This window comes from Empidonax traillii, unplaced genomic scaffold, assembly GCF_003031625.1.
Source record: "Empidonax traillii isolate 1590-97213 ecotype Southwest subspecies unplaced genomic scaffold, ASM303162v1 scaffold433:size1479616, whole genome shotgun sequence".
NCBI classification, from domain to species: Eukaryota; Metazoa; Chordata; class Aves; order Passeriformes; family Tyrannidae; genus Empidonax; species Empidonax traillii.
Genome location: NW_020955626.1, coordinates 988,401 through 1,011,222, shown reverse-complemented (window position 1 = coordinate 1,011,222; position 22,822 = coordinate 988,401). Strand labels below are relative to the sequence as shown.

The window sequence follows — 22,822 nt, the reverse complement described above, 5'->3', positions numbered from 1 at the left end:
CGAACGGGAAAGTTCTGTTTGTAAAAGTTCAGTAACACATCTTGTTCTTTGTTGAAGGTCAAAAAAGTTGGCTGCACTCTCCGAGTCCTTGCAGCAAACCACGCTCACCAAGTCCCACCTGGGGCTGGAACTGGAGGAGCTGGAAGCAGCAGCAGTGCTGGTACAGGAGGAAGAGGATGCGTTGAAAGCTGCTGGCACAGTTTCCAAGCAACAGCTGCTTCCCTCGGAGTCGGAGATGAGCGACTCTGAAGAATCAAGCAGCACTTCATCATCTGAGACAGAAGGCTCTGATTCAGATGAGCGAGAGTCCTCGACCAGTGAAGATGGGGAAATAAATTCCTTCCAAGGCGCACTTGAGGAGGAGAGGACAGCTCCAGTTATTGCCTGTGATGGACTGAGGCAGGGCACAGGCACCTCGGCGCTGGGGGTCGGTGAGGAAACGCCAAAGGTTCCTTTGCAATCTGCGTCCCTTCCCGGGAAACTGATAGAGGAATTAGAAATGCAAATGCACTCTGCAATGAGGCTTTCAGAGCAGCCTGGAGGATTGGCTACTGCAAGCTGCGTTTCACAGGAACAAGAAGGAAACCCTGTACCCAAACCTGACAGGTTTTCGGAAGATTCTGTCGGGAAGGGAAGTTTCTTGGAGGTGCCTTCAAAGCCAAGCCCGTTGCTTTTTCTCTGCGGCACAAATGAAGATGAAGACTAAAGGACCGTGTAGGAACACTGTGTGACCCACAGCTCCTCACTGTAGTGAGATGTCCCAAGGCTGTCCTGAGCTGCAGAAAGATGTTTGTGGGTTTTTTTGAGGATGAGACTGCTTTGAAAAGAGTTCGTGTGACTGTGTGATAGATACCCTCGTAGTTAATTTTTGTTTTGCTCCTCTGATTCAACAGTCTGAGATTTGATAGGGGGATGTATAATTTCAATAACTCCTAGAAGCAGTTGTCATTTAGCTTATTCAGTGGTAGAATGATGCCCTAGTCAAACACAACTGAAATGAGTTGTAGCATGATTTTAGTTATCTTTAGATGTTGGGATTTCCTTGAAAAATATCATGTTTCTATAAACTTGGCATTGAACTACTCTTTCTTAATTTTAAAATGCTTTGTAGCTAACCACTTCAAAAATAATGGTTATTATTTGATAATGCTCCTGCTCCTACAGATTACAAGTTTAAAAGTCTAAATAAATTTCAAATTATTTTTAAATATATATTTTCTAATTTTTGTACAAAACAAAGGCTTTGTCTTTGCCATCAGTACAAGATAAAATGGTCATCTTATGTGTTTAAGAGACAGAAACTTACATTTCTGCAGTTCTTACATGAGTTATTTCAGTGGTTTTTTCATCTATTTATTCTTTCTTGTTGTTTCTGAAATGTTGGGTGCTCCTGTGGACATTTCTGTTGCTCTTTAAAGAACAGAAATCCCAGTTATTTCTTATTTCTGCATATGCTCCTGCTACCCTCCCCAGTCCTGTGAACCACCATGAAGGAACAGCGTGGTACGTGGGTCACGAGCACAGGACTGAGAGCAAACCTGGGCTCTCTGGCCCTCACTTTGCTGGACTGATGTGTAGCTTTGGCCACCTTAACCTGCTCCTTTTTGTCCTTATAAAGTTAAACCAATCCAGTCACTTGATATATTTTGTTAACTAATTTCTTGAAATCAGGTGGCTCCTCCAAACTATCAGCTGCTATTTAATCTCTGCAGAAGGATTTGAGAGGGGAGTGGAACACTGACCACCAGCTCTGGATTCAGCAGGAGCACAAAACCAACAGGAGCCTCCCCTGATTCACACCTCTGGAGGAGCAAGTGGTGATTACTGTTCAACCTTCTTGCTATTAAAAAGTGTGTAAAAATCCCAAGCTTAAGGATTTATTCTTCACCAGTGCTATTCCCTGCTGGAAATCAGCAGGTGAGCTCTGTTCCTGAGCCGGCTCCTGTTCAGTGAGAGCTGCAGCCCTGATCTGCCACTATTTTTTATGTTCTTAAATACCTGCTGGTCGCTTAATCAGTCTCTGTGTTCTGTTCCCTGGGGGAGAAACCTTTCCCATCCTGTGTGTCAGGGAGCATTTACTCTTCTAAATGCCAGCAATAAAATCTATGCTGGAGCTGCCGCTGTCTGAGAGGGGAAAAATGCACTTCAGGGAAAAAAAAAAAAAAGCTAAAGTCCTCCTGCTTTCCCCAAATTACAGGTATGAACTCTGGGACTTCCTGCAGCTGAACAGGTGCTGGAGAAACTCTGTCTTTTTTCAGAACTGTGTTCTGATCATGATAATGGATTTTGATTGTTGTATGTTGATTGATGGCGATTTTATGCGACCTCTGCGGTGATGAGGTGGTAAGTTTTTCCATATTGGGTGGCTTCTGCATTATCCAGCACAACTGGAGTGCTCAGGACAAACAGGGGCTTTTTTGCTTCTCCAAAAAGGGGACACTTCTAAAAGCAAAGTGGAGCTCTAATGTTGTTTAGCCAGAATTAAGGCTTACTGAAGCTGTGGACCACCAACACTTGGAAAAACCAGAAAAAAACCCTCAGATCCCACCACTACCCTGACCCCTCAATCCCATAAGCTCCTGTGGGTTCTGAAAGTGAGGGAATTCTGTTAAGGAATCAGAGTTAAGGAGAGGAGCTACTTGGATGAATCCATAGGAACTGCTTTGCAGATCTTCCAGGCTGAAAATCAGCTGCTGTCTGAGGAACCCAATACATGGATAGTCTGTTCTGTTGGCTTTAAAATTCTCCCTGTCTCTGGTGCACCCTGTGCACCCAGGCTGATTTGTAGCACAGCCAGTACTTGGTTTTAAGGCGTTTGTTGCTCATCATCATAATCATCCCAAAAGGAACAGAACTGCAGTGTCTGTCCTGGAAATATGTTTGAAAATGAGCGAAGCCTGAGGGGGGAATGCTGGGGGGGGCATTTTGCTGGGGGAGGGGAAAGCGGCTTGTCTGAGGTGTCTGGAGTGCTCTGGGGGAAGAGATTAAACAGAGTTGGGTTGGAAATGTAATTTGTTTACTGTTAATAATCAGTGAAGCTTAAAGCAGTGATTAGGGCAGGTAGACTGTTGTGTGCTGGCCCTGTGTGTGGGGCCAGGGAAGGTGTCTGTGGGGAGGTGGCTCCAGGTGACATCCTGACAGCTCTCCCTGGACCTCTCTGGGACAGCACTGACCTCCCTTCTTATCCAGAGCCAAGAAAAGGCAAGGTCCAACCCCGTGTCCTCCCAGAGCTGAGCTGTCCTTAGGGAAAGCTGGGGCAGTGAGTGCCTGAATTCCTGCCTGAGGCCCTGGCAGGGGTCTGTTCCCCATCCTGGAGCGCTGCTCCTGCCAAGGAGAGCAGGAGAGGGAACTGTGTGTGCTCTTGGTGGCACAAGTGCCAGTGCTGCTGCCCTGAGCCCTGGTAAATGGAAGCAGGGACAAATCCAAAGTTCTGAGGCCTTGGCTGTGCTGAGGGGGCAACATGAAGTGTGTGGGGAGGGAGAGAGGGAGGTCCTTGCATCCATGAGCTGGCTGGAAAATGATGGAGATGCTCTGTGTGAGGGAGGTGCTTGTTCACACGGTGCTTTGAGAATAAGGTGTTCAAAGCAACAAGTGAAATACTGGAAACAATCAGAAGGAGATAACCAGGAGCGGGTTTTGATCTTGATAGGGACAGTGTGACCCACAGGACGTTGCCACCTTCTTTCCCCAAATTGAAAATCAGTGCTGAATTGACTAACAACCCTAACTCATCTGTGATTAAATAATTACACACACACACACCCTTCCTAATTCCAAAACAGTTTTCTGAAAAGCCTGTAAAGGCTTGGCTCTACATCTAAAGAAGGAAGCATCGATTAGACTTGATTTACTGCACTAAATGATAAATATGGCAAAGGAATTGATTCACAGCACTGAGTGAAGGGGCCGGGCAACCCTCTGCCACTGCCACAGCTGAGCGTTGTCACAGCCCCAGCCGATGGCTCAAGGCTGGAGAAAACAAACAGGGAAACACATGTCAAACAGATAAATTGCTCTGCTGTTTAGAGCTCTCTGTGGAGGCCATTTGTCTCCAAGATAAGGAAGAATGCACTCCAAAGCCGGGAGAAGATAAGCAGGGAGAAGAAAATGAATGTGGAGTTGCTGTGGTGGCACTTGGGTGTTGGCACAGGGAGCGAATGAGGTCCCCCCACGTCTGCAGGGAGCAGGGTGAGCACCCAGGGAAATGCCCACTGTGAACTTGATGACTTTTCTTAAATGTTTCAGGAGAGGATGATATTTATACCTCTATAGCAGACAAACAAATGGTGTCATGGCAGTTGTCTGAGTCACTGGAGTGTTTTCTGAGCCTGTCATGGATCTGTCCCTCCCCTTTTTGGTGGTAAGTGGGCTGCAGCCTGTGGTTATGTGGGCATGTGTGAGGCATGATTTTGCACTGACACAACAAATTTGGGGTTGTAGTATTGTGGTACCCATAAATCATGCCATGTTTTATATTCTTAGGTTTTGGAGAAGTAACAGTCCTGCTGCAACAAATGCTGCGCTTGGAGACCTGACTGAGATCGGATCCAAAATGCTCCTGGTAATGTTGGTTTGCATTTCATTAACTGTTTTCTCACATTCACAAGCCACAAGACAACTGAGCACAGTTGGTGGCATTTTGGAGGATGCCTGGGGACAAAAACAAGAGCTGTGTCCCTTAGGTGAGGACTGAGATGTTGGCAGAGCTCCGTGAAGGAGGACAGCTCTGACCCAGCAGCAGGTGATTTCTGTGGGAGAAGCTTCCTTCATAGTGATTAGCATGGAAAAGGGCAAAAGGTTTCAGGTTTAGAAACCAGCAAGGTCAGCAGGTGGTGACATTACCAGTGACCCCAGGAGCTTGTTGGCCAGTCCCTCTCTTTGCTGTTGATATCCTGAGTGACTCTGGAAATCATTTTCCCTGGTTTCACAGAGGCTGCTGCTTGCAGTGAGGATTTTGCAACCTTCAGTCATGCTTTCTGCCTGGAGTCAGTGGTGGGGTGAACGCCTGTAAACATCATTCCCTCTAATTATGGATGTGTGAGAGATTTGGGAGTGTAACTCATAAATGGTAATGAGATGTTAAAGGATAAATCAACTGCATATCAAGGCGAGACCTAACTCCCCTCAGCTGCACCCCACACGATCCAGGCAGTGACCTGATGGCAGCACCCTACCTGCCAGGGCTGCGATTACGTTTTCGTCTCGTGCCTGCAATTTTTGGCAATTATGCAGAAATGTCCTATTTCCTGCAGTAAATAAATTGGGATTCGTGTTCTGCCTTGATGTAACTCCTCCTCCCCTAATATGCTGCATTGTCCATTGATTTGCCTAATTATGTGTATTACAACTGCGCGAGGCGCTGGGTAGCAGCAGGGGTCCGTGCTGGGGAGAGGAGGAGGGTGATTGCTCCATCTGTTCCTCCGAGCTGCCGGGAGAAGCGCCGGGGAGTGAAGTGGGAAATGGAGGGAAGGAATTACCATTTAGTGCAGGTGCCTCTGGAAGGGGAATCCCACTGCCAGGTGCTGGCAGGCAGCTCTCCTGAGCTCCTCTCGTGCTTAATTACCCTATAGCGAGTCTTCCCGCCTCAAATTAGAGCCGGCAATTGCAACTGAAGCCTTGAAACAAAATGGGGAGCGTAGCAGCACTTAATCCATCTCACTGCAGAGACCTGCATTCCTCATTCAGCAAGATTCATGCCCCATTCGGCCGAATTTAAAAGCAGTTACCTGGAATTAGATGATTAATTTTAAAACCCGAGCGTGGAAGCGCAGCGGACAAGGTCAGAGCATCCAAGCTGCGGTGGCGACATTCCAAACAGCGAGCGCGGTGCTCTGGGATGTGGATTTAGGAAGCAGTTGCTCAGGGCTGCTGTAGCCAGCACAGGGAGCACGGGATGAGCTGTCAGTATTTGCTGTCCTGAACAAGTGGCTTTCTGCCTGCACAGCTGGTGCTTCTCCCTTTCACGCTGCCTGGGTCCCTGATGGATCAGTGGTGGCAAGAGGGTAACGTGCTGCTGCTCCCCTGCTGGCTCCTGCTGCTGCGAGCGGGCAACTCATCAAATCACTCTGTTAGCCCAACTGGAAAATATCTGAGGGATAAAAATGGCCAGGACCTGTTGTGTGTGTGCCACTGTAACAGGTAATGCGGAGGGGCAGGAACGTCCTGGGAATAACACGCTTGGAGAGGGAAGACTATCAGAGCTGAAGTCATGGTGTGTTTCCTGTTGTGTTTTAAATTGCCTTAGTGCTTTGTTGGGGGCTGTGAGGAGTCACACGCTTCTGCGCAGGTTTGGTGACACATCCACACTTTGCTGTACCTGGCATATTCCTCAGGATTGGCTAGGCCTGTCATTAATTAAAAAATGAAATTGTCTGAAGTGATCACATAACCAAGATTGCAATAGGGAGTTGAGATTTTTCGTCTGTCCTTGCAGTGTTACACCTTTCCTGAGCCTGTTCTGCAGAGACAGTTGGACAACACTCTCAGCCACGTGGTGGGATTCTTGGGGCTGTCCTGTGCAGGAACAGGAGTCAGACTCTGATGATCCTTGTAGGTCCCTTCCAACTCAGGATATTCTATCATTCTGTGGTAGCTGAAACAGTCAACTCATGGAGCTTTAATACCCTCCTCCTAATGAAAAGTCCTAAATCACACTTTGCCTATAAACTGCAAAGGTGTTGGGTGTCAGTGAATCCCCAGCAGAGGCAGCAGAGGACACGTGTGCACACACACAAATATGTGTGTGTGTGTGTGTGTGTGTGTGTGTGCGCGCGCATCAATTTGCTTTTCAAAGTGGCTAAAAACTGAAGTCTGAGGAGCTCCCCCTGCGAGGTGATTTCCCTGGATGCTGCTCCTTGCGCTAATGGTATCCTCTCACCAGAGAAAACATCCCACTCCAGAGCTGAAGTGGTTGGCAGAAGCTGTAATTAAGGTGTGAAGAGACTTTCCACACAAGGACCTGCCTCCCAGCGCCGGGCTCCTCGCTCGTCTCGCCGCTGAGCGGAGACTTCGGCAACTGGCTTTTTATAAATGGGCTTGGAAGCCTGTTTGTATTCCTGCTGTTCTGTTTGGATTGCTAATCCTCCAACTTGCACCTTAAATCCCTAAAAGCAAAGCGAGAGTGGGAATGTTATCGCGCTGACTCGCAGTAATAAATGTAAGAGAACAAAATATTTATAATATAAATATTTATAATAGAAGTATTTTGGGAGTCAAACTTAACAAAACCAAACTGCAATTAACATATTTTTTTTTAACACTGATAGTTGCTAGAACAGGAATTCTGAAGATTAGAAATACAGTTCAAGATCCTTTTTCCTAAAGAATTGTCAACTTTATTAATTTAGCGGAGATTTATATGGGAAAAAGAGAAACTAAAGAAAATAATGATGCATTAGGTTGGAGATATCAATGTGAGAACCTATGGGATTTTTGGCAAGTCATGGGAAGCTATTTTCATTGATAATGTGATACAGACCCTGACACACGTGTCTGTGAGCACGGGAATGTGGGAGGCATTGTGCTGGGAACACCAAGCTGGGAGCACGTTGCCTTCTTGCCTTCCCCCCCAGGCTCTGACCCAACCAGGCCCTGCAGAAAGGGCTGGAGCTGCAGTATCAGGTTTTCCTGGCTGCTAATGTTGTTTTAATACAGCCCTGAGTTCCCTGTGATCTGCTGGGTGTTTCCACTGGATCCCACCCCAGGCACAAAAGGGGTTGAGCAGGAGGATGTGTGATGGGGACGGGTCATTTCACCTCGTTACTCTGCTGCAGGGGTAAACCCCAAGGTTTTTAAAACAAGGTCCCCCAACCGGACAGGGGGACCTCAGTGATGGATTTCTGTTACACTGCCAATGTTCTAGAGGTGCTGCTAACCAGGAAAATACAACCCATGTGATGCTCTGAGAACAGCAACATACAGATTACTTTGGTAAAAGCAAAGGCTTCTTGAGTGACCACAGACAGCTCCCTTACACTCCTTAGGAGGCCAGCACTGCAGCTCCCTTGCTGTGCATCAGTGCTCCCCAGTTGAAAGAGGAGAAATCTGTTTTCATACTCTACTTTTGTCTTTAATTTACGTTTCACTCAGAAATTCCTGAGATTACAGGTTAATCGATGGTGCAGAGTAACTGGGTGATCCGGTGAACAAAGCAGCGACAGCCACAAGCTGTGTCTGTCAGGGCCCCACTGCGATATCGGTATTAGCTGGATGTTTTATGGATCAGGGAAAAGGGACCGGCTGAGCGGCAGCAAGGTGTGAGCACCCGGAGACATCCAACGCCGGGAATGCGGCTGAACTGCCCATGGCATTCAGGCACGCACTTAACAAGCTGTGTGGTGAGCAGATGTGAGCTCCAGGGAGGGTTTAAGCCAGTGAAATGCATTGAGGGAAGGCAAGAGGGGATACGCAAAACTCCCCCGGAGTCCCGGCTGGCGTGCGGGTGTGACTGCGCTCTGGGGAGCTGGATGATGCTGCTGGATGTGTTTAATCCATCCTAAAGATGCCTCAAGAAGTGCCTGTAGAGGCTGGCTCTGGGTTCAGCCACAGGAAAGGCCACGATCCCACAGGCTGTGCTGGTCTTTCTGCAGCATTCCCAGAGCTCCAGGACTTCCAGGCTCTGATGAGACTTTCTGGCACTGCCATGTGCTGGAGGAGAGCCCCCTGCGAGGACAAGGACATTGTGGCTGGAGAATCCTTTGCTTTTCAGACTCTTGCAGCTGCTGATCTTTTGTCCCCTGAGCTCAACTTCGTGTCCTTCCAGCAGCCTGGCACAGTGGATTCCATGGAGCAAGAGGCTGGGAGCCTTGCCAGAGGTGAGACCACAGCTTTCCTGGCTTCTTCCATCACTGGTAACTTTGCAACTTGCTCCGGGGAACGTAGACAGGAAAAAATGGACACGTTTGTCTTAAAAATAAGCTGCTGAACAGCAAGTTCCATCAGCGCCAAGAGACTCCAAGGTGCCCAGCAAGTGGCCTCTACCCGCTGGGGTGGGGTGGGAAATCGAAACCTGGAGATTTCACAGGCAACAGAACTCGGAGCCTGAAGAGCTCTATGCAAAACACACTGCACAACTCGGGGAAAAACTTCTCCAAGTCGCCAGCCTGAATTTTCACTCCACCCTAGTCCAAAACCAGCCCCTGGCAGTTCTTTGCTGGCTGAGATTAGTCCGTGGGCGGCTTTAATCTCGAATGCTAAATCGGAGAAGGTTTCAGTCTGTGCAAGCCCGCCCGCCTGCGCTGGGAGTTCTGATTCTCTTTTTCCGTTACTTTTTCCCTATTGCTACAACAATTAATTAAGAATGGTTCTGCTGAACCCTGTTGATTCATTTGGCACTTGGAAGCTTAATGAGGTGTGAACCTGCAGACTGCGGCATCGGTGTAGCTGACATGGTAATTTATATCAATTGCCGTGATTAGTCCAGGTCCTCAATCACCGCGTTGTTTCTCTGAGCAATCTGTCACAGCCTGGGCGGGGGGGGGACCTCAGGGCTGGATTTCTGTTACACTGGCAGTAATGTCCTCGAGGTGCTGCTAACAAGGAAAATACAACTCATGTGACGCTTTGAGAATAGCGACATACAAATTGCTCCGGTAATAACGTGTACTTTTCACTCCCGGGATGACTGAGAGGCCCAGCCCTCGTACCCGCCCGTGCCTGGTTGGTGTTTGCAGCTGGAGCAGCTGCAGGGCTGGGGGGGGAGGTACCTGCCCCAGGTGGGAGCAGCGTTTTGGGAGGGTGTTCTTTCGAGGCCCAAAGGTCTCGTTGCTTCAGCCTGTCAGGCTACGAAAATCAGGTTGAGGGTTGCCGCGTTCACTGTGCCGTGACGAAATTATTCACCAGTAACTCTTAGTTCTGCAAATTCGGCCCGTGGCCGTTGGAGCCGCCTCAGATCCCTTTGCCCGTGGCAGAGGTGTTGAGCTAGCACAGCAAGGCTTGTGTGACCCCTCTGTAACCCCATTAGGTCCTTATTGATGCCGCTGCATCGTATTAACTTCTATATTCTAACAAAAAAAACCAGTCGCAGAATCCCAGAATGGTTTGGTTTGGAAGGAGATCTTAAAGCTCATCCAGTTCCAAACCCCTGCCCTGGGTAGGGATATCTTCTACTAGTACAAGTTGCTCTGAGCCCTGTCCAGCCTGGCTTTGAACACTTCCAGGGATGGGGCAGCCACAGCTTCTCTGAGCAACCTGTGAAGCCAGAGTGAAGCCAGGGCCTCACCACCCTCACAGGGAAGAATTTCTTCCTAATATCCAACCTAGATTGACCCTCCTTCAGCTTAAGGCCATTCCCCCTCGTCCTATCACTACATGCCCTCATGAAAAGCTCTTCTCCAGCCTTCCTATAAGCCCCTACAATCACATAAATGTAAGTGATATTCTGAGTTTTGGAAGTAATTTGATGGTGAGGTAAGACAAGAACGAGAAGGACGCACAGTCTTTTGGGCAGCCTGGGCCCAGCAAAGCCGACCACAAGGAAAATGTAAATCAGCTGCATTTCTTCTCCTCAAAAATACGTGGTTTATGGATCGAAGGTCCATTCCCTGTCGTTGCGTCATCTCCAGGTCTCCTTGAACACACCTGCCTTGTTCGTGCCCTCTGCTGGGTGAGGAGGGCACTTCGAGGGCCACCAGTGAGCCCATTGCCACATCCTGGCTCGGGGCAAGGGCTGGGTTGTGCAGCAGGGCCTTCAGTGGGAGCTGCTGGTGGCAGAGCAGGGTGGGATCCCGGCGGGATGCGCGGGCGGTGCACTCGCGGCGCCCGGCAGGGGCAGTAAATCAGCCCTGCTGATGGGGAGTGGTTTGAATCAGCCTAATTGAGTTTGTGTGGTTTGAATGGAACTGGTGCTACTTTTGTTTAGTTTTTTTGGCCTGACGAATGGAAAACCAAACAAACCACCCCCCAGCCCCCCTCGCAGCTGAAACCAGGAATGTAAGAAAGTGAGCAACACGAACATAAACCCACCTTAAAGCCTTCCCTTAAACTGGCAAAATGGATACATGAATAAATCTGAAAAGCAGTAAAATTAAGGTAAAGATCTTTTTAATGTTCACAGAACCAGCAGGAAATCGTAAAGTGGATTTTTCTGGAAAAGAAAAATTCTGCATATTCGGTGTTAACGCTTCTAAACTGAGGCATGGACACATCATTTCTGTACCAGGACTCTTCTGTACCACTGCAGTTGTGTAAACTAATTTTAACACCCTTTCTATTTTCAGCACAGAGTCCTTAGAGTAAGTGAGCATTTGACCTGTAACCACTGAGAGAAGTGTTCACTTTGGGACCGATATGTAGAGAAATATAATTTATTTTAATCATATTTAAGCTAATGAGCTTGGCTAATAGATATTTTTGAAGCCCTTTATAGGGGTTCAGTCATGGGACAACACGCCACTGGGCACAAATGCTCATTTACTCTGCAAAATGTCAGAGAATGGCCCATCTATTAGTAAAGTGCATTCTGTTTGATTTTTAAGAATATATTTCCATAAATTACTGGCCCTAGAAATAAAATAAATCAGCCAGCTATTCAGTGAAATCTTAAATGTTAATTGAGAGTCACGGGAGTGGCTCGAGCCAAAGGAGAGAAGGGCACAGGGGGCTGGGCTGGGCGCTGGCTCAGGGGCTGTGTCGCCCCATGGGGTGCTTTACCAACAGCTCTCCCATGGGTATGCTAATCCTGGGTCTGTATTAACTTCTGCTGATGGGGACCATGGCAAAAAACCTCTTCCTGTGGCTGGGCAATTGTCCTGCCGCCCTGTCTGCCTCCAGCAGGCACGTTGGGGTCAGCTGGGTGGGATGGGGACAGCCTGGAAGTGGCAAGTGAGCCCTGGGGGAGGAGGATTGAGAAACAGTCTCAGGACCAGAAGGGTGATAGTCAAATGAGTCACTGCACCTCCACCCTGAGTATCTGGGTGCAGGGACTTGAATTACACCATGTGTAGGCCAGTGCCTGTAAACTCAGCTGTCTTCCCTGTGGACCTGGTTGAAGGTTGTGCATCATTGTTGTTCCTTGCATGTTTCCTTTCTACATATTTATTTTGGTCAGTGCCAGCTGATCAGGGTATCCCTTTGAGGGAAGATGGTTTCTACCACTGGCACATCTGTGGCCATCTTGAGCTGCTCACGTTTTCAGCGTCCCCAGAACTTTCCAGAACTGGGGAGGGAAAGCTATATGTGTGAAGTCATTGCATCTGGGAACATGGGAAGGGAACAGACCTTGCAAGGTCCATCCATCTCCCTGCCCTCAGGCAGGTTAATCTGCATCAAAATCATTCCCAGCAGCTGTTTATGTAACCCATCCTTGAACTCTGCCAACACTGGAGACCCCACAGTGTCTCATTGACAGTTTTGGTTGCAGCCTGTGGCGTGGATATGTTGTTATATGAGTGCTTCATAACAAGGACTGTGGGTTTCTCTCCCCCTCCTTTTTAGCAGCAGTGATGTGGAGCTCCTTTACACCCCAGAACAGCAGCAACAGAGGGAGGGGGCAAGGGCAGCAATTAAATCTGTGCAAGTGCTGTCTGTGGGCAAACCCTGAGGCTGCTCAGCACCTGAGTGGGACCCTGGGTCTGAACCCTCCCCATCTCCTTTCCTCTTCTTTCTGTAAGGTGAAAGGATTTGGGTTTGTGCTGTGCATCCTTCTCCCAGGCCTAGTTCCAGGGAAGAAGCGAGTGGCACCTGGAGGCACCATCCCTGCTGGACAAGCTGCTCCACAGGTAGAGCTGTGGCACCTCCCCGTGCCAGCAGCCCGGGTCTGCGCCGAGCAGATGAAAGATTAGAGTGATCAATTTGGTGAGAAGGGAGATTTTTCTCCATCTGTCCACCCTCAAGGCTCTGTTTCCTCATAAACCATTCCCCGAGACATCAGGAAAATTGAAGCTGTTCCGAAATGGAAAAGATAGTTAACCCAAAATGAATGAATCTCCGGCACACCGGCTGGCTCTCTGGAGCAGGGGGGAGCAGCCAGCCGAGCCGCTGGCCCTGCTGCAGCAGGCTGGGTTTTGGGAAGAGGAAGGTGCCCTACAGCCTCTTGTTTCCCCCAGCACCGCTCCTCTCAGCCAAACCCTCCTCCCCTCACTGCTCCAAGATGCCTCTACCCCAAAGCAGGCAAGATGTGGGGCTTGGACGGACCCCCTGAACGCTGAACAGCTGCTGTTGTGTTCCCTGGCTGTGCTGGGAGTGCTCGCTGGCAAAGCCTGGGGCTCACAGGCTGGTCCTGGCTGGCCATTTCCTCATTTGGAATCCGGGCTCCCAGGCCCTCAGGCTCTCTGTCCATTTAGTAATCCAGTGTGTAATGTGGCTTGATTTGTTTTCATTTTAAGGGAACAGCAAAAGGTAAAGAAGAAAAGACATTTTACAGGGCATGTGTTTGTGAAGTTTCCATGCCCTGTGCTTCCAATCCTCCCGGCTTCATCAGCACTCAGTGGGAATTGTTGGAAGCAGGAGGGTCACCTCTGGAGGACTGGGGCAGGTTTCCAGGTGGGACCTTGGGGAACCTGCCTCTGTTTCCTTCTTGGGTCTGCGTGAATAGAGGAGACGTAATCCTTGTCCTCATCAAAGTGTGCCTCCCTCCCCACCGTGGTTCTTGCAAGGAATTTAACTGCCTCTTCCTCCTCCATCACTTTCCAGGGATGTTTTTTTCTTACTGCTGGGATAGAGAACATTTCTTAAAACCCCACGTAGGCTTCTTGCCAGCCTAAGGTCTTGCCATTCCCTGGGCAGGCCAGAAGAAAAGGGGTGAGCCCCTGGGTTTGGAGAGATCCTGCAAGGAAAGTGCTCTGGATGGATTTGCAAATGAGCTTGCTGAAGGAGAAATCTGAGGGTTTTCTCTAGGTGCATGGGGTTGCTTTCCTGAGGGCCAGGGAGCAGGAGCTGGAAGCTGCAGGGCAGACCTCGTCCTTCCTCCTAGCCCTGCTCAGCCTGTGGAGGCTCCAAAGCCACGAGGAAGCGAAGGCACCACATGATTTTATTTTTGCCTCAAGCCAAGTTTCTGCCAGGAAAGCTTCTCCCACACGTCCTGATCTGAGCCTGCGTGGGCAGCCCCCAGCAGCTGGTGCCGTCTCCCACCACAGCCCACCGGCAGCGAGCGTGGCGGGCGGGCCAGAGCTGCATCCCAAAATAACTGGGGGTCCTCATGGCGTGGAGACCAGGGACCTCAGTCTGGGGGAATGAAACCCACTGGTCCTGCACACACACACCCCCCAGGCACAGGGTGTAGGTGGTGCTGGGGGATGATGCTGCAGGGCAGAGCTCAGCTCTTCCCACAGACACTGTGTCCCTGCCATCCGTGTCCCCATCTCCCTGCCATCCTGTCCCCCTGCCAGCCCCGACAAGCAGCTCCCTCTGGGCTTTCAGATGCTTCCACAAAGCAAGTAAGGCTCGGGAGCAGCATGCTATTGTAAGCATGAATGCAGAACCAGTCCTTTTCCTACCAGCTGTCAAAAAGTATTATTTAATCTCAAACTGCTCTCAGTAGCTTTTTTTTTGTTGTTGTTGCCGTTGTTTCCTCTAGTTTGTTTTAAGAAGGTTGTTGAGTGTGAGAAAGCAGGAAGCAGTGTCAATAACACAGTGGGTTTTTTCTTTTCACAGATACCCTTTGAACTCCCTTTACTCTGCCTCCCCTCCAGTTACATTTACACACCCTATAAATAACCTTCCAGGGCTTTGAAATGCTTTTATTAAAGCTAAGAGTGTTTGTTTTTTTTTTTTCCAAATCCAGTGTTATTTGCTGCATTATCTGTAGACAACCTTCAGCATAATTACTATAAATGGCTTTATGTTTTAACCCCTCCCTATGTGTGCTGAAAGAGAAGGAAAACCAGGCAGAAAAGTGGCAGAAGCTCATGAAGGAGATGATGGATGTGCTGGCCCAGGGGCTCCAGGGTGTGTGGGATGGGGGGAAGTGGGGCTGAGCCTGACCCCAGTGTCTTCAGTGGCCACTGTGATCCTTGGGGACTGTGCCCTGGGCACTTCCAAGGTCCTGTGTGAGCAGGACTGAATCCCCCAGTCCCTGCACATGACTGCTCTGCTGAGAGGCACTGACAGCAGGGTTGGGGGAGGGAACCTGGGCCAACATGCTCATGTTTGGGATCAGTTCAGCACAGTCTGGCTCTCTGGGATGGATATCTCTTTTGCTTAGTTGCTACTTTGGGCGTCACCTTAATAGCTCCACAGGCCGTCCCAATTTACACTGATTTAAGCCAGAAAATGATGGTCTTCCATAATAATTCTTTGCTGCCCACAGTACTCTGTGTCCTTCCTTGTCTTCCCATGCCAGATCTTGCAATGAGGCTTTGGGATGCCTCTGCTCCAGGTTTCCTTCCTTCCTCCCACTGTCTGTCCTTCCTGGTGCAGCAAATTGATGGCAGAACCCCCCCTACAGCTTTGACTGACCCTCATTTCGCTCTTCTCCCAGTTGTTTTTATTTCTATTAGTCATCACTAAGGCTGTGGCTTAAAAAGCTGCTTGGTATAAGTTTTGCTGTGTCTCCTGGAGCCAAGTGCCTGGAAAACCACCCAGTGCCTGTTAGAGCAGCACTCAGTGACAGCAGATGAGGGTTTCTGGAAACTTAATGAGGTGTGAGATAAGGCCACTCCTCCCAGCCTTGCAGCCCGCAGGAGTATTTATCTCTGCCTCTTGTTATCTCACTGAACGATGAAAATCTCTCTCACCATCATCAGTCTTCGGTTTTCTGCCCCCCCAGGTTGGTGCAGGGAATCCCCTCAGCTCACCTGGGCAAGGGGTGGAGCGGGGAGTGGCTCTGCTCTGAGCAGCACCTGTCACAGGGGTTGGAATTAGATGGTCTTTAAGGTCCCTTCCAACTCAACCCCTTCTCTAATTCTAGGAGTTTGAAAGTCAGGAAATGACAAAACCAACTCGTGTTGTTTTGAATTAATGGGAGTGTTTCTGATTGTGAGCCTTTTTTTTGCTTGCTTTGTTAATATCTGCAGGGGTATACAGTTAAAACACCAGCTCCTTAATGTGCTATTAACTAGAAAGTTAAGGAATCTTTATCATAATTTTAAATAGAACAAAAAATATTGTAAATGTGACAGTAGTGGGTTAGAGTTTCTTTAATTCATTTACATCTATTCCTTTGCAATGGAATTTCACTGTTTTGAGGTGGACACTTTTGGTAAGAGGAATGAAAACCACAAAAAAAAAAAAAAAAAAAAAAAGACCCGGGAAAATGTTATTATTGCCTCAGAATAAACCCACTGGTCCTGAAATATTTATAAACACACTGTTGGTATTATTGGGACAGTGCATTTTGGAGGAACTGAAGGAAGGAGGAACCTTCCTGACCGGTGTGCTGGAAGCCTGGCAGGTCATTTTCTATTCTAGATGTAGCTTTTGCAGGCGATGAAGGGCATTAGCTAAATAAGAGATGATTTAGTGGTGATGGCACTGTTGGTCCGCAGATCCCACAGCTGCTAAATTTCAATATAAACTCCATAACTCTGGATGCAGAAAGAACTGAACACGCACAAGAGACTGTTTCTGAATATATTTTTTCCCCTCTCTCCAATAAAAGGCGCAAATAATAGCGTATTTTTTCAAAGTGCAAAAGCACTTTACATTGCAAATAGTTACATTAAATTTACATTTCACGGGTGAGTGGCCATAGCCGCCGCTTGCCACGTCCTCGCTGGTGACACTCCAGCAGTTGTACATGATCTAGTGCCCACTGGCCTGTGCGTGCCTGGGTTGTCCAGGACTGGAGGGGGCTGAGGGCAGGGAGCTCTTGAGCTCCACAAGTACCTCCCACAACCTTGTGTTCAAAGTCAGAAGGAGAAGGAGTGGAAGCACGGGGAAGCAGGTGCTGGGAGAGGGCCTTGTGCAGTGACATAGTGATTTCTGGGCAAAGCCAAGGGGAAATCCATCCCTCCAGTACCAGAAGGACATGGTTTCTGTGCCCCCAAGGTGGAGGGGAGCAAAACACCTCCTTTTTTTTTTTTACATTAACAGCCAAGCCACACTTCTGCTCCGCAGCGCCCGGCCTGTGCATCTGCAGTGCTTCCCTGGAAAGGTCAATACACTCACTGTCCCCATTTTCTCCAGAGGTGATCAATGCAATGCAAACGCTCTGCTGACAGTTGTTCCAGCCACTGCAAACTCATTTTCTGATGGTCCTCTCTGGGAGGTGCAGAGTGGCTGCCGTTCCCCTGATAACGGTTGCCCCCTCCTGCCTTGGGCCACCTTTCTGTTTGTGTTGGTAGAGACGATTTTTTTTCATAGAATCACAGAATTGTATAGGTTGGAAAAACCCTCTGAGATCATCAAGTACAACTGTTAACCCAGCACTACCAAGCCCAACACTAAACTGTGTCCCCAAGTGCCACATCCACAGGTCTTTTAAATCCCTCCAGATGACGACTTCCCTGGGCAGCTTATTCCTGATTTTCCTGCTTGGTCAGAAACAGTTGTCTTCCCCTCCTTGTTCCTGCAGATGATTGCTGCTGTGCCTGAGGCCACCACCCAAAACCCCCTGGCCACCAGCACATAATGTCAGGCAGGAGCCCAGCACTCCTTCACTGCCATAAGAAAATGGGCATTTTTTTCCTTTCTCTGCTTATCTGCAACAGCCTCGGTGACTTTTCTGATCAGTCCCTACCCTGACCTTTTCACTTGGTGCTTTGTTTCATTTTAGTCTCAAGGTTCATTGTTTGTCATTTATCTGCATTGGCTTTGGCACCTGAGAGTCCGGGGTCTGCACCTGAGTCACTCCTTACCTGTGGGAATTATTCCTCCTTAGTTGCTGTGCTGGCATTTACCATCCTGGCAGCCTTGAGATCCTGCCTGGTATGTGAGGCCAGGCTGAGTCACAGCTGGGTTTGCATCCGTGGAAAATTAGGGGAGACCTGAGAAGGCACAGTGGGGTCTGGTCCCGTCTCTGGGGAGGGCAGGGGGACAGGGGTGTCGGTGTGGGGAGCCCCAGTGGGGATGTGTCCCTTCCTCAGCCTTACCCAGCCATGAACAAACATTTATTCCCTGCGGGATTTACATTACCATGGTTGTTGTCCAGCCGTGCCCACACTCGCAGATTAAAAACCCATGTGGGTTTGCCAGCCTGTGCTGCAGCCGTGGCTCTGCTGATGTGCAGCCGTAGCTGCCTGTTGGGATTTGCTGTTTTGGATTTGTTTGCAGCCTCCTGGGAGAGCCCTCCTGTTTCATGGCTCTTTTCCCTGCACACTGTGCTGCTGTTCCCTGCGAGCAGTGATGCACAGCCCCGTGCCACGCACCGTGCCACATCGGGGGCCGGCTCCTCTGCTCAGAGCACCACCATTTCCAGAATTTCCTCCATGAAAAAATCTCAAGCAGTTCCTTAATAAACTAGTTCAGCGTATAAAGTATTTAACTGTTGTGTAATTTCCTGGCAAGCCAGCGGGTCCCCTAATAAATGCAGGAGCGTCGTGCTGGCTCCCGGCCAGCGCTCAGGCGTCCCTGGCCGGCTGCCCTGTGCCAGCTCGTAAAAACCTCCCTCCCCAGCTCCTCTTCCCATCCTGCTCCCCCCTTGTGGAGGCACAGCCAGGTAGGGGCGGGGTCCCTGGGAGCCCCCCAAGTCCAGCTTGAGGCTCATTGCCCCGTTATTTGCAGGGAGGAGGCTGAGCAGTGCCAGCAGCCCCCACGGCCCCAGCACCGCTCGTGTGACAGAACCAGTTTTTCTCCTCTGTTTGCACACACAGAGCCCTTTCCCCAGGGGTCGGATGGTTTCTGGCGCCTGCAGCAAAGCCACAGGAAATATCACCGACTTCAGGGGGTTGCTATGGGTTTTAGCAGTTTCTCACCTTTCCAAGCCGGGGTAAAAGCGTGGAGAAATGATTCATCCCATCCCTGAAAACCAAACCAAAACCCACCAGGGAGCCAGCCGAGCCTCGGGCAGCGAGTCAAACCTCCCCGTGCTCTAACCCAAGGTCACGGCTGTGGGGCCTGACTCAGATTCCTCAGCCTCTGGGGTCTGATCCCGGGGGCCTGAGGGCTCACCACATCAGCACATCCCTTCTTTCTGGCTATTAGTTCCCTGCAATAACCCCCCAGCTGGTGCCTTCCCTACAAATCTCCCTTAAGGCACAGTCACTGGCGGGTGCCAGTGGGTCTGCTGGGGTGCTAACAGATCTGCTGGGGTGCTGGTGCATCTGCTGGGGTGCTGCAGCCCCCCTCCCATCCATGTGCTGTCCCGATGTGCTGGCCAGCTGATGGAGCCTCGCCGGCTGCGCCGCGTTTGAACTGGGAGGGAGGTGGGACCGGGATGCAGCTTCAAAGGCTCTGAACTGGCTGCCAAGAAGTTCAAAGTGGCAGATTTGGGTTTTATTTCAAGCCTCACGAGAGTCTTGATACCTTATTTTCTGAGCCGTGGGGATGCTGTGTTGGGATTTAGAGGGCTCTGTGTGGCTTTGAAACAGGTCGTGTGTTTGCTGCAAACTCCTCTGGGCAGCAAACCCAGGGGGCACTGTGGCTGACCTGGTGCTGCAGCCCCTGGCAAGCCTGGGAGAGAGGAAGGAGAGGGCTGGATGCCTTAATGTGTGAAGTGAAACCATCTGGCGACAGACAGACAGACAGACATACAGACATCCCACACTAGGCTCTGCGAGCCTGGCGGGGTGGGGGAGGCTCTCCAAGGAGAAGGATGGGGAGAGGAGGACGTGGAGTTGGGCTGCCTGAGAACACCCAGGCTGGGCTGCGCTGCCAGGGGATTGTCTCTTGGTCGCTTGACCAGTGGGACTGGGCAGACTGGGCAGACTGGTCTGCCTGGGTTGCCCGTGGCAGATCCAGAGGGCAGTACCTGACCTGGGCTGCCTGCACAGGGTGGGGGAGTTCTGGAAGGGCCTTCCTCTGCCTGGCATCAGCTAGGATTGTCCCAGATCATCTCTAAGGTCCCTTCAAACCCAAACTATTCAGGGATTCTTTGATTCTACGTTGCACATTTTTATCCTTCAGAGCCTCTGCATCTCTACACCAGCATCCATTTGGATGTGAGGGAAGCTGAGGTTGCCAAAGCCGTGCGTGGGCATCCCGTGTTCACGGCACTAAACAACGAGTGGAGGAGCTCTGGGGGGGCCAGGCCCAGTGCAAAGCCTGCTGAAGCTGAGGAGTTTTCCTGATACCTTAAGAGGACCTTGGACCCTGCCCTTTGGCACATGTGGCTGAGTGATACTGGAAGTGGTTTGTGCCCCCTGTAAGAGAGGGAGCTGTTGGGAAGCCTCTTGCATTTTGCCATCCACTCTGGTTTTTTTGTAGTAACATGTATGTTTTGGGCAGGGCAGATGAAAGCACATGCAAGACCTTTATCCATATTTCTGAAGGGAGTTTGCTTGTAGGCTCTTTCACAGTGTTTGGGAAGATGTGCTGAATGCTCAATTGGAAGGATTTCCTTCCCCTGGGACTTCTGTTAATGAAAATTGGCTTAGCTGGGGGTGGTGCTTTTGAATTTGGCAATTCCTACACTAAGTGCTCAAGAAGGTAAAACCTCCCAGCAGACCTTTCCCCAGACATGCTCCCAAGCCTCCAGATTGAACTCATTTCTCATCTGCCAGATGCTAATGGTCGCATTTCAGTCCTGTCCACATTAGGGGGACTTACAGCAGTCCCTCCAGGGAAAGCCCCTGCACACACATTGTCCCCTCAGGAAAGACCAGAGCACCTGCTCTGTGCTCTGCTGAATCACAACTTCAGAGCACAACTTGTGGCTATGATACAATTTAGGATTTTATTCACTGTTTTATTCCAGCCCTATAGGTACCTTGCTGCCCAGTGTGTATTTTCTCCTTCCAGGCCAATTGCAGAGCAGTTTCTTTGCCTTGCTTGTCCTGCAGCCATTTGATACAACCACCTTCTGTTGCTGAAGGTTTTGTTTGGACACAGCACCTCACCAAGAAATCAATTGCGTTTTTGTTTGAAATCACACAGGTATCCATATTTCCTTATTTTTGGTTAAGTGGCCATCACCTCCTAATTATAGTTTCTCCTTTTTTTAACTACTGTACTCAATTTACAGCCTAATTACCCTCACCCTGTTTGTTTAATGGAGCTTATATAATGATTCCTGTGATCTTCATGAGATGCTACACTGGGATTTCATTTTTCACTTTATAAACTGTGATTTTATATTAATGTTTTTAACCTCTGGTTTCTAATCATAAAGTCATAAGGAGTTTAATTGATTTGAAACTAGCCATGCCCCGAAGTGTATACATGTCAGATTGATTCAAATTGATCCAACGTGTTTAAATAAAACTCATGCCAAAAGCACGTTGCACCTTATGCTACCAGATATTTGCCCAAAGCCCTCTGGTAACTTAATTATGCTGCCATCTCAGTATAATAAATTATTGACTAGTACATGTTTTTATGTGTGTTTGTTGTGGTTTGAGGAGCCAGAGGATCCCCCCAGTCCCTCAAGGCAGTGCAGGCACATCGTGTTGGAGGCAACTGGTGCAAATCCATTTGGTGCTGGTACTGGAGGCTCCAGTCCCTGCCCACTGCAGCTCTCAGCACATCCTTGTGTCTTCTCAAAGTCTGGGTCGGTTTTGGTGCTCTAAGAAGCTACTTTTGCCACTTAAAGAAAGGAATGGGAAGTCAGAGAGAGGACACAGCATGTGGACCCAAAGTGAAGCTGCCACAGGAGCAACACCTGATTCCAAACTGAGCAGTCAGCCTGGAAATCCTCAACAGCTGATCTGCTGGGTCTGCTCTGCACGTGGGCAGATACAGAATCTCAGTATTACTGTTGGATTTTTATTTATTTTGTAGTTGGGTAAGATTTTAATAAAATAGTTATGTGTCCTAGTACAGACAGATGAGCAGAGACAAAACTGCTGAATGGGCTAAAGCACAGCAAAGTTGATTACAGTGACCTATGCAGTCAGAAGCAATGAAGTCAGCTTTGGTTTTAACCATTTTGGATTATTTTATTATAAATTTATGCCAAAAAGCATTGGCTGAGCTGTGATATGTGTTAATGCAGAGATGCATAAATAAATAAAAAAACAACAGGTGGATGTTGAGCTCCAGTAAATATTTCCTGGCACAGCCTTGCCCTCTCAGCTGTATCTCCTTTACAGTCCCAGGGGTGAGAGGCTGTGCCTGCAGATGTCCTTGTGCCTGGGGTGAAGAGCTTGAGCTGGGTGAGGTAAACCCAAGAGCAAAGCATCCCTGGAATCGTGGGGCTTCCCTGGTTTGCCTGAGGCAGCAGAGCAGGGGTGCAGTAAAATGCAAAAATGCTCTTATCAGTTAAGCAACAGATTTCCAAGTTTCGGGGTAGATTTCCTGTGAGCTTCAGGTTTGGTTTTGAGTGCTCTTTTCCATGTAGATGACACTAGGAAACTAAACTCTCTCTCTTCCACACAGGCAGGACTTGAGGATTCAAAGACACCAGAAACTCAGAGCTCAGAAAACCCATGTTTGTTTGCTTTTGTTTAAGTTTTCATGCCCTTGAGAGCACAGGGGTGAGGGGGGGCTTTGTGCACACAGCAAGTGCACTGGAGTGTGACCACCTCTTTCAGCTGCACAGGCTCCGTGTGCCACCCTGGCCAGCCAGACATGGGCACAGCCAGGGCCTCTCAGCTGGAATTTTACTCCTGAACCACGAGACCAAATTAAGGAATTTAGTTCTCATTTTAAACAAATCCCATCTGTTTTCCATAGGCAAATCCTGACAGATAATCGACTGAGGGTCTGAACCAGCATCCTCTGTCCCAGGATGAACCTTTGCTGTTGATTTCCATGGGCTGCAGTCAGATCAGGGCACAGAGCTGGCACTTTGCTGCTATTTTAGGAAGTGCTCTGAGATCCTCAGGTGTTCAGAACCCTGAGTGTGACTGTG

General features: G+C 49.3%; 1 protein-coding gene across 5 annotated transcripts in view; it reads left to right on the top strand.

The window, feature by feature from the left end:
• SHQ1 (SHQ1, H/ACA ribonucleoprotein assembly factor) overlaps nucleotides 1-1,873 on the top strand; it is a 51,802-nt gene extending 49,929 nt beyond the window's left edge. For all 5 annotated transcript variants that reach the window (XM_027894582.1, XM_027894583.1, XM_027894584.1 and 2 more), the window contains exons 12-13: nucleotides 58-1,132; nucleotides 1,165-1,873. In XM_027894582.1, the coding sequence (XP_027750383.1) occupies nucleotides 58-706 (649 nt within the window). In that variant the 3' untranslated portion in view covers nucleotides 707-1,132; nucleotides 1,165-1,873. The remainder of the gene's footprint in view (nucleotides 1-57; nucleotides 1,133-1,164) is intronic.
• The last annotated feature ends 20,949 nt before the right edge of the window (nucleotides 1,874-22,822 follow it).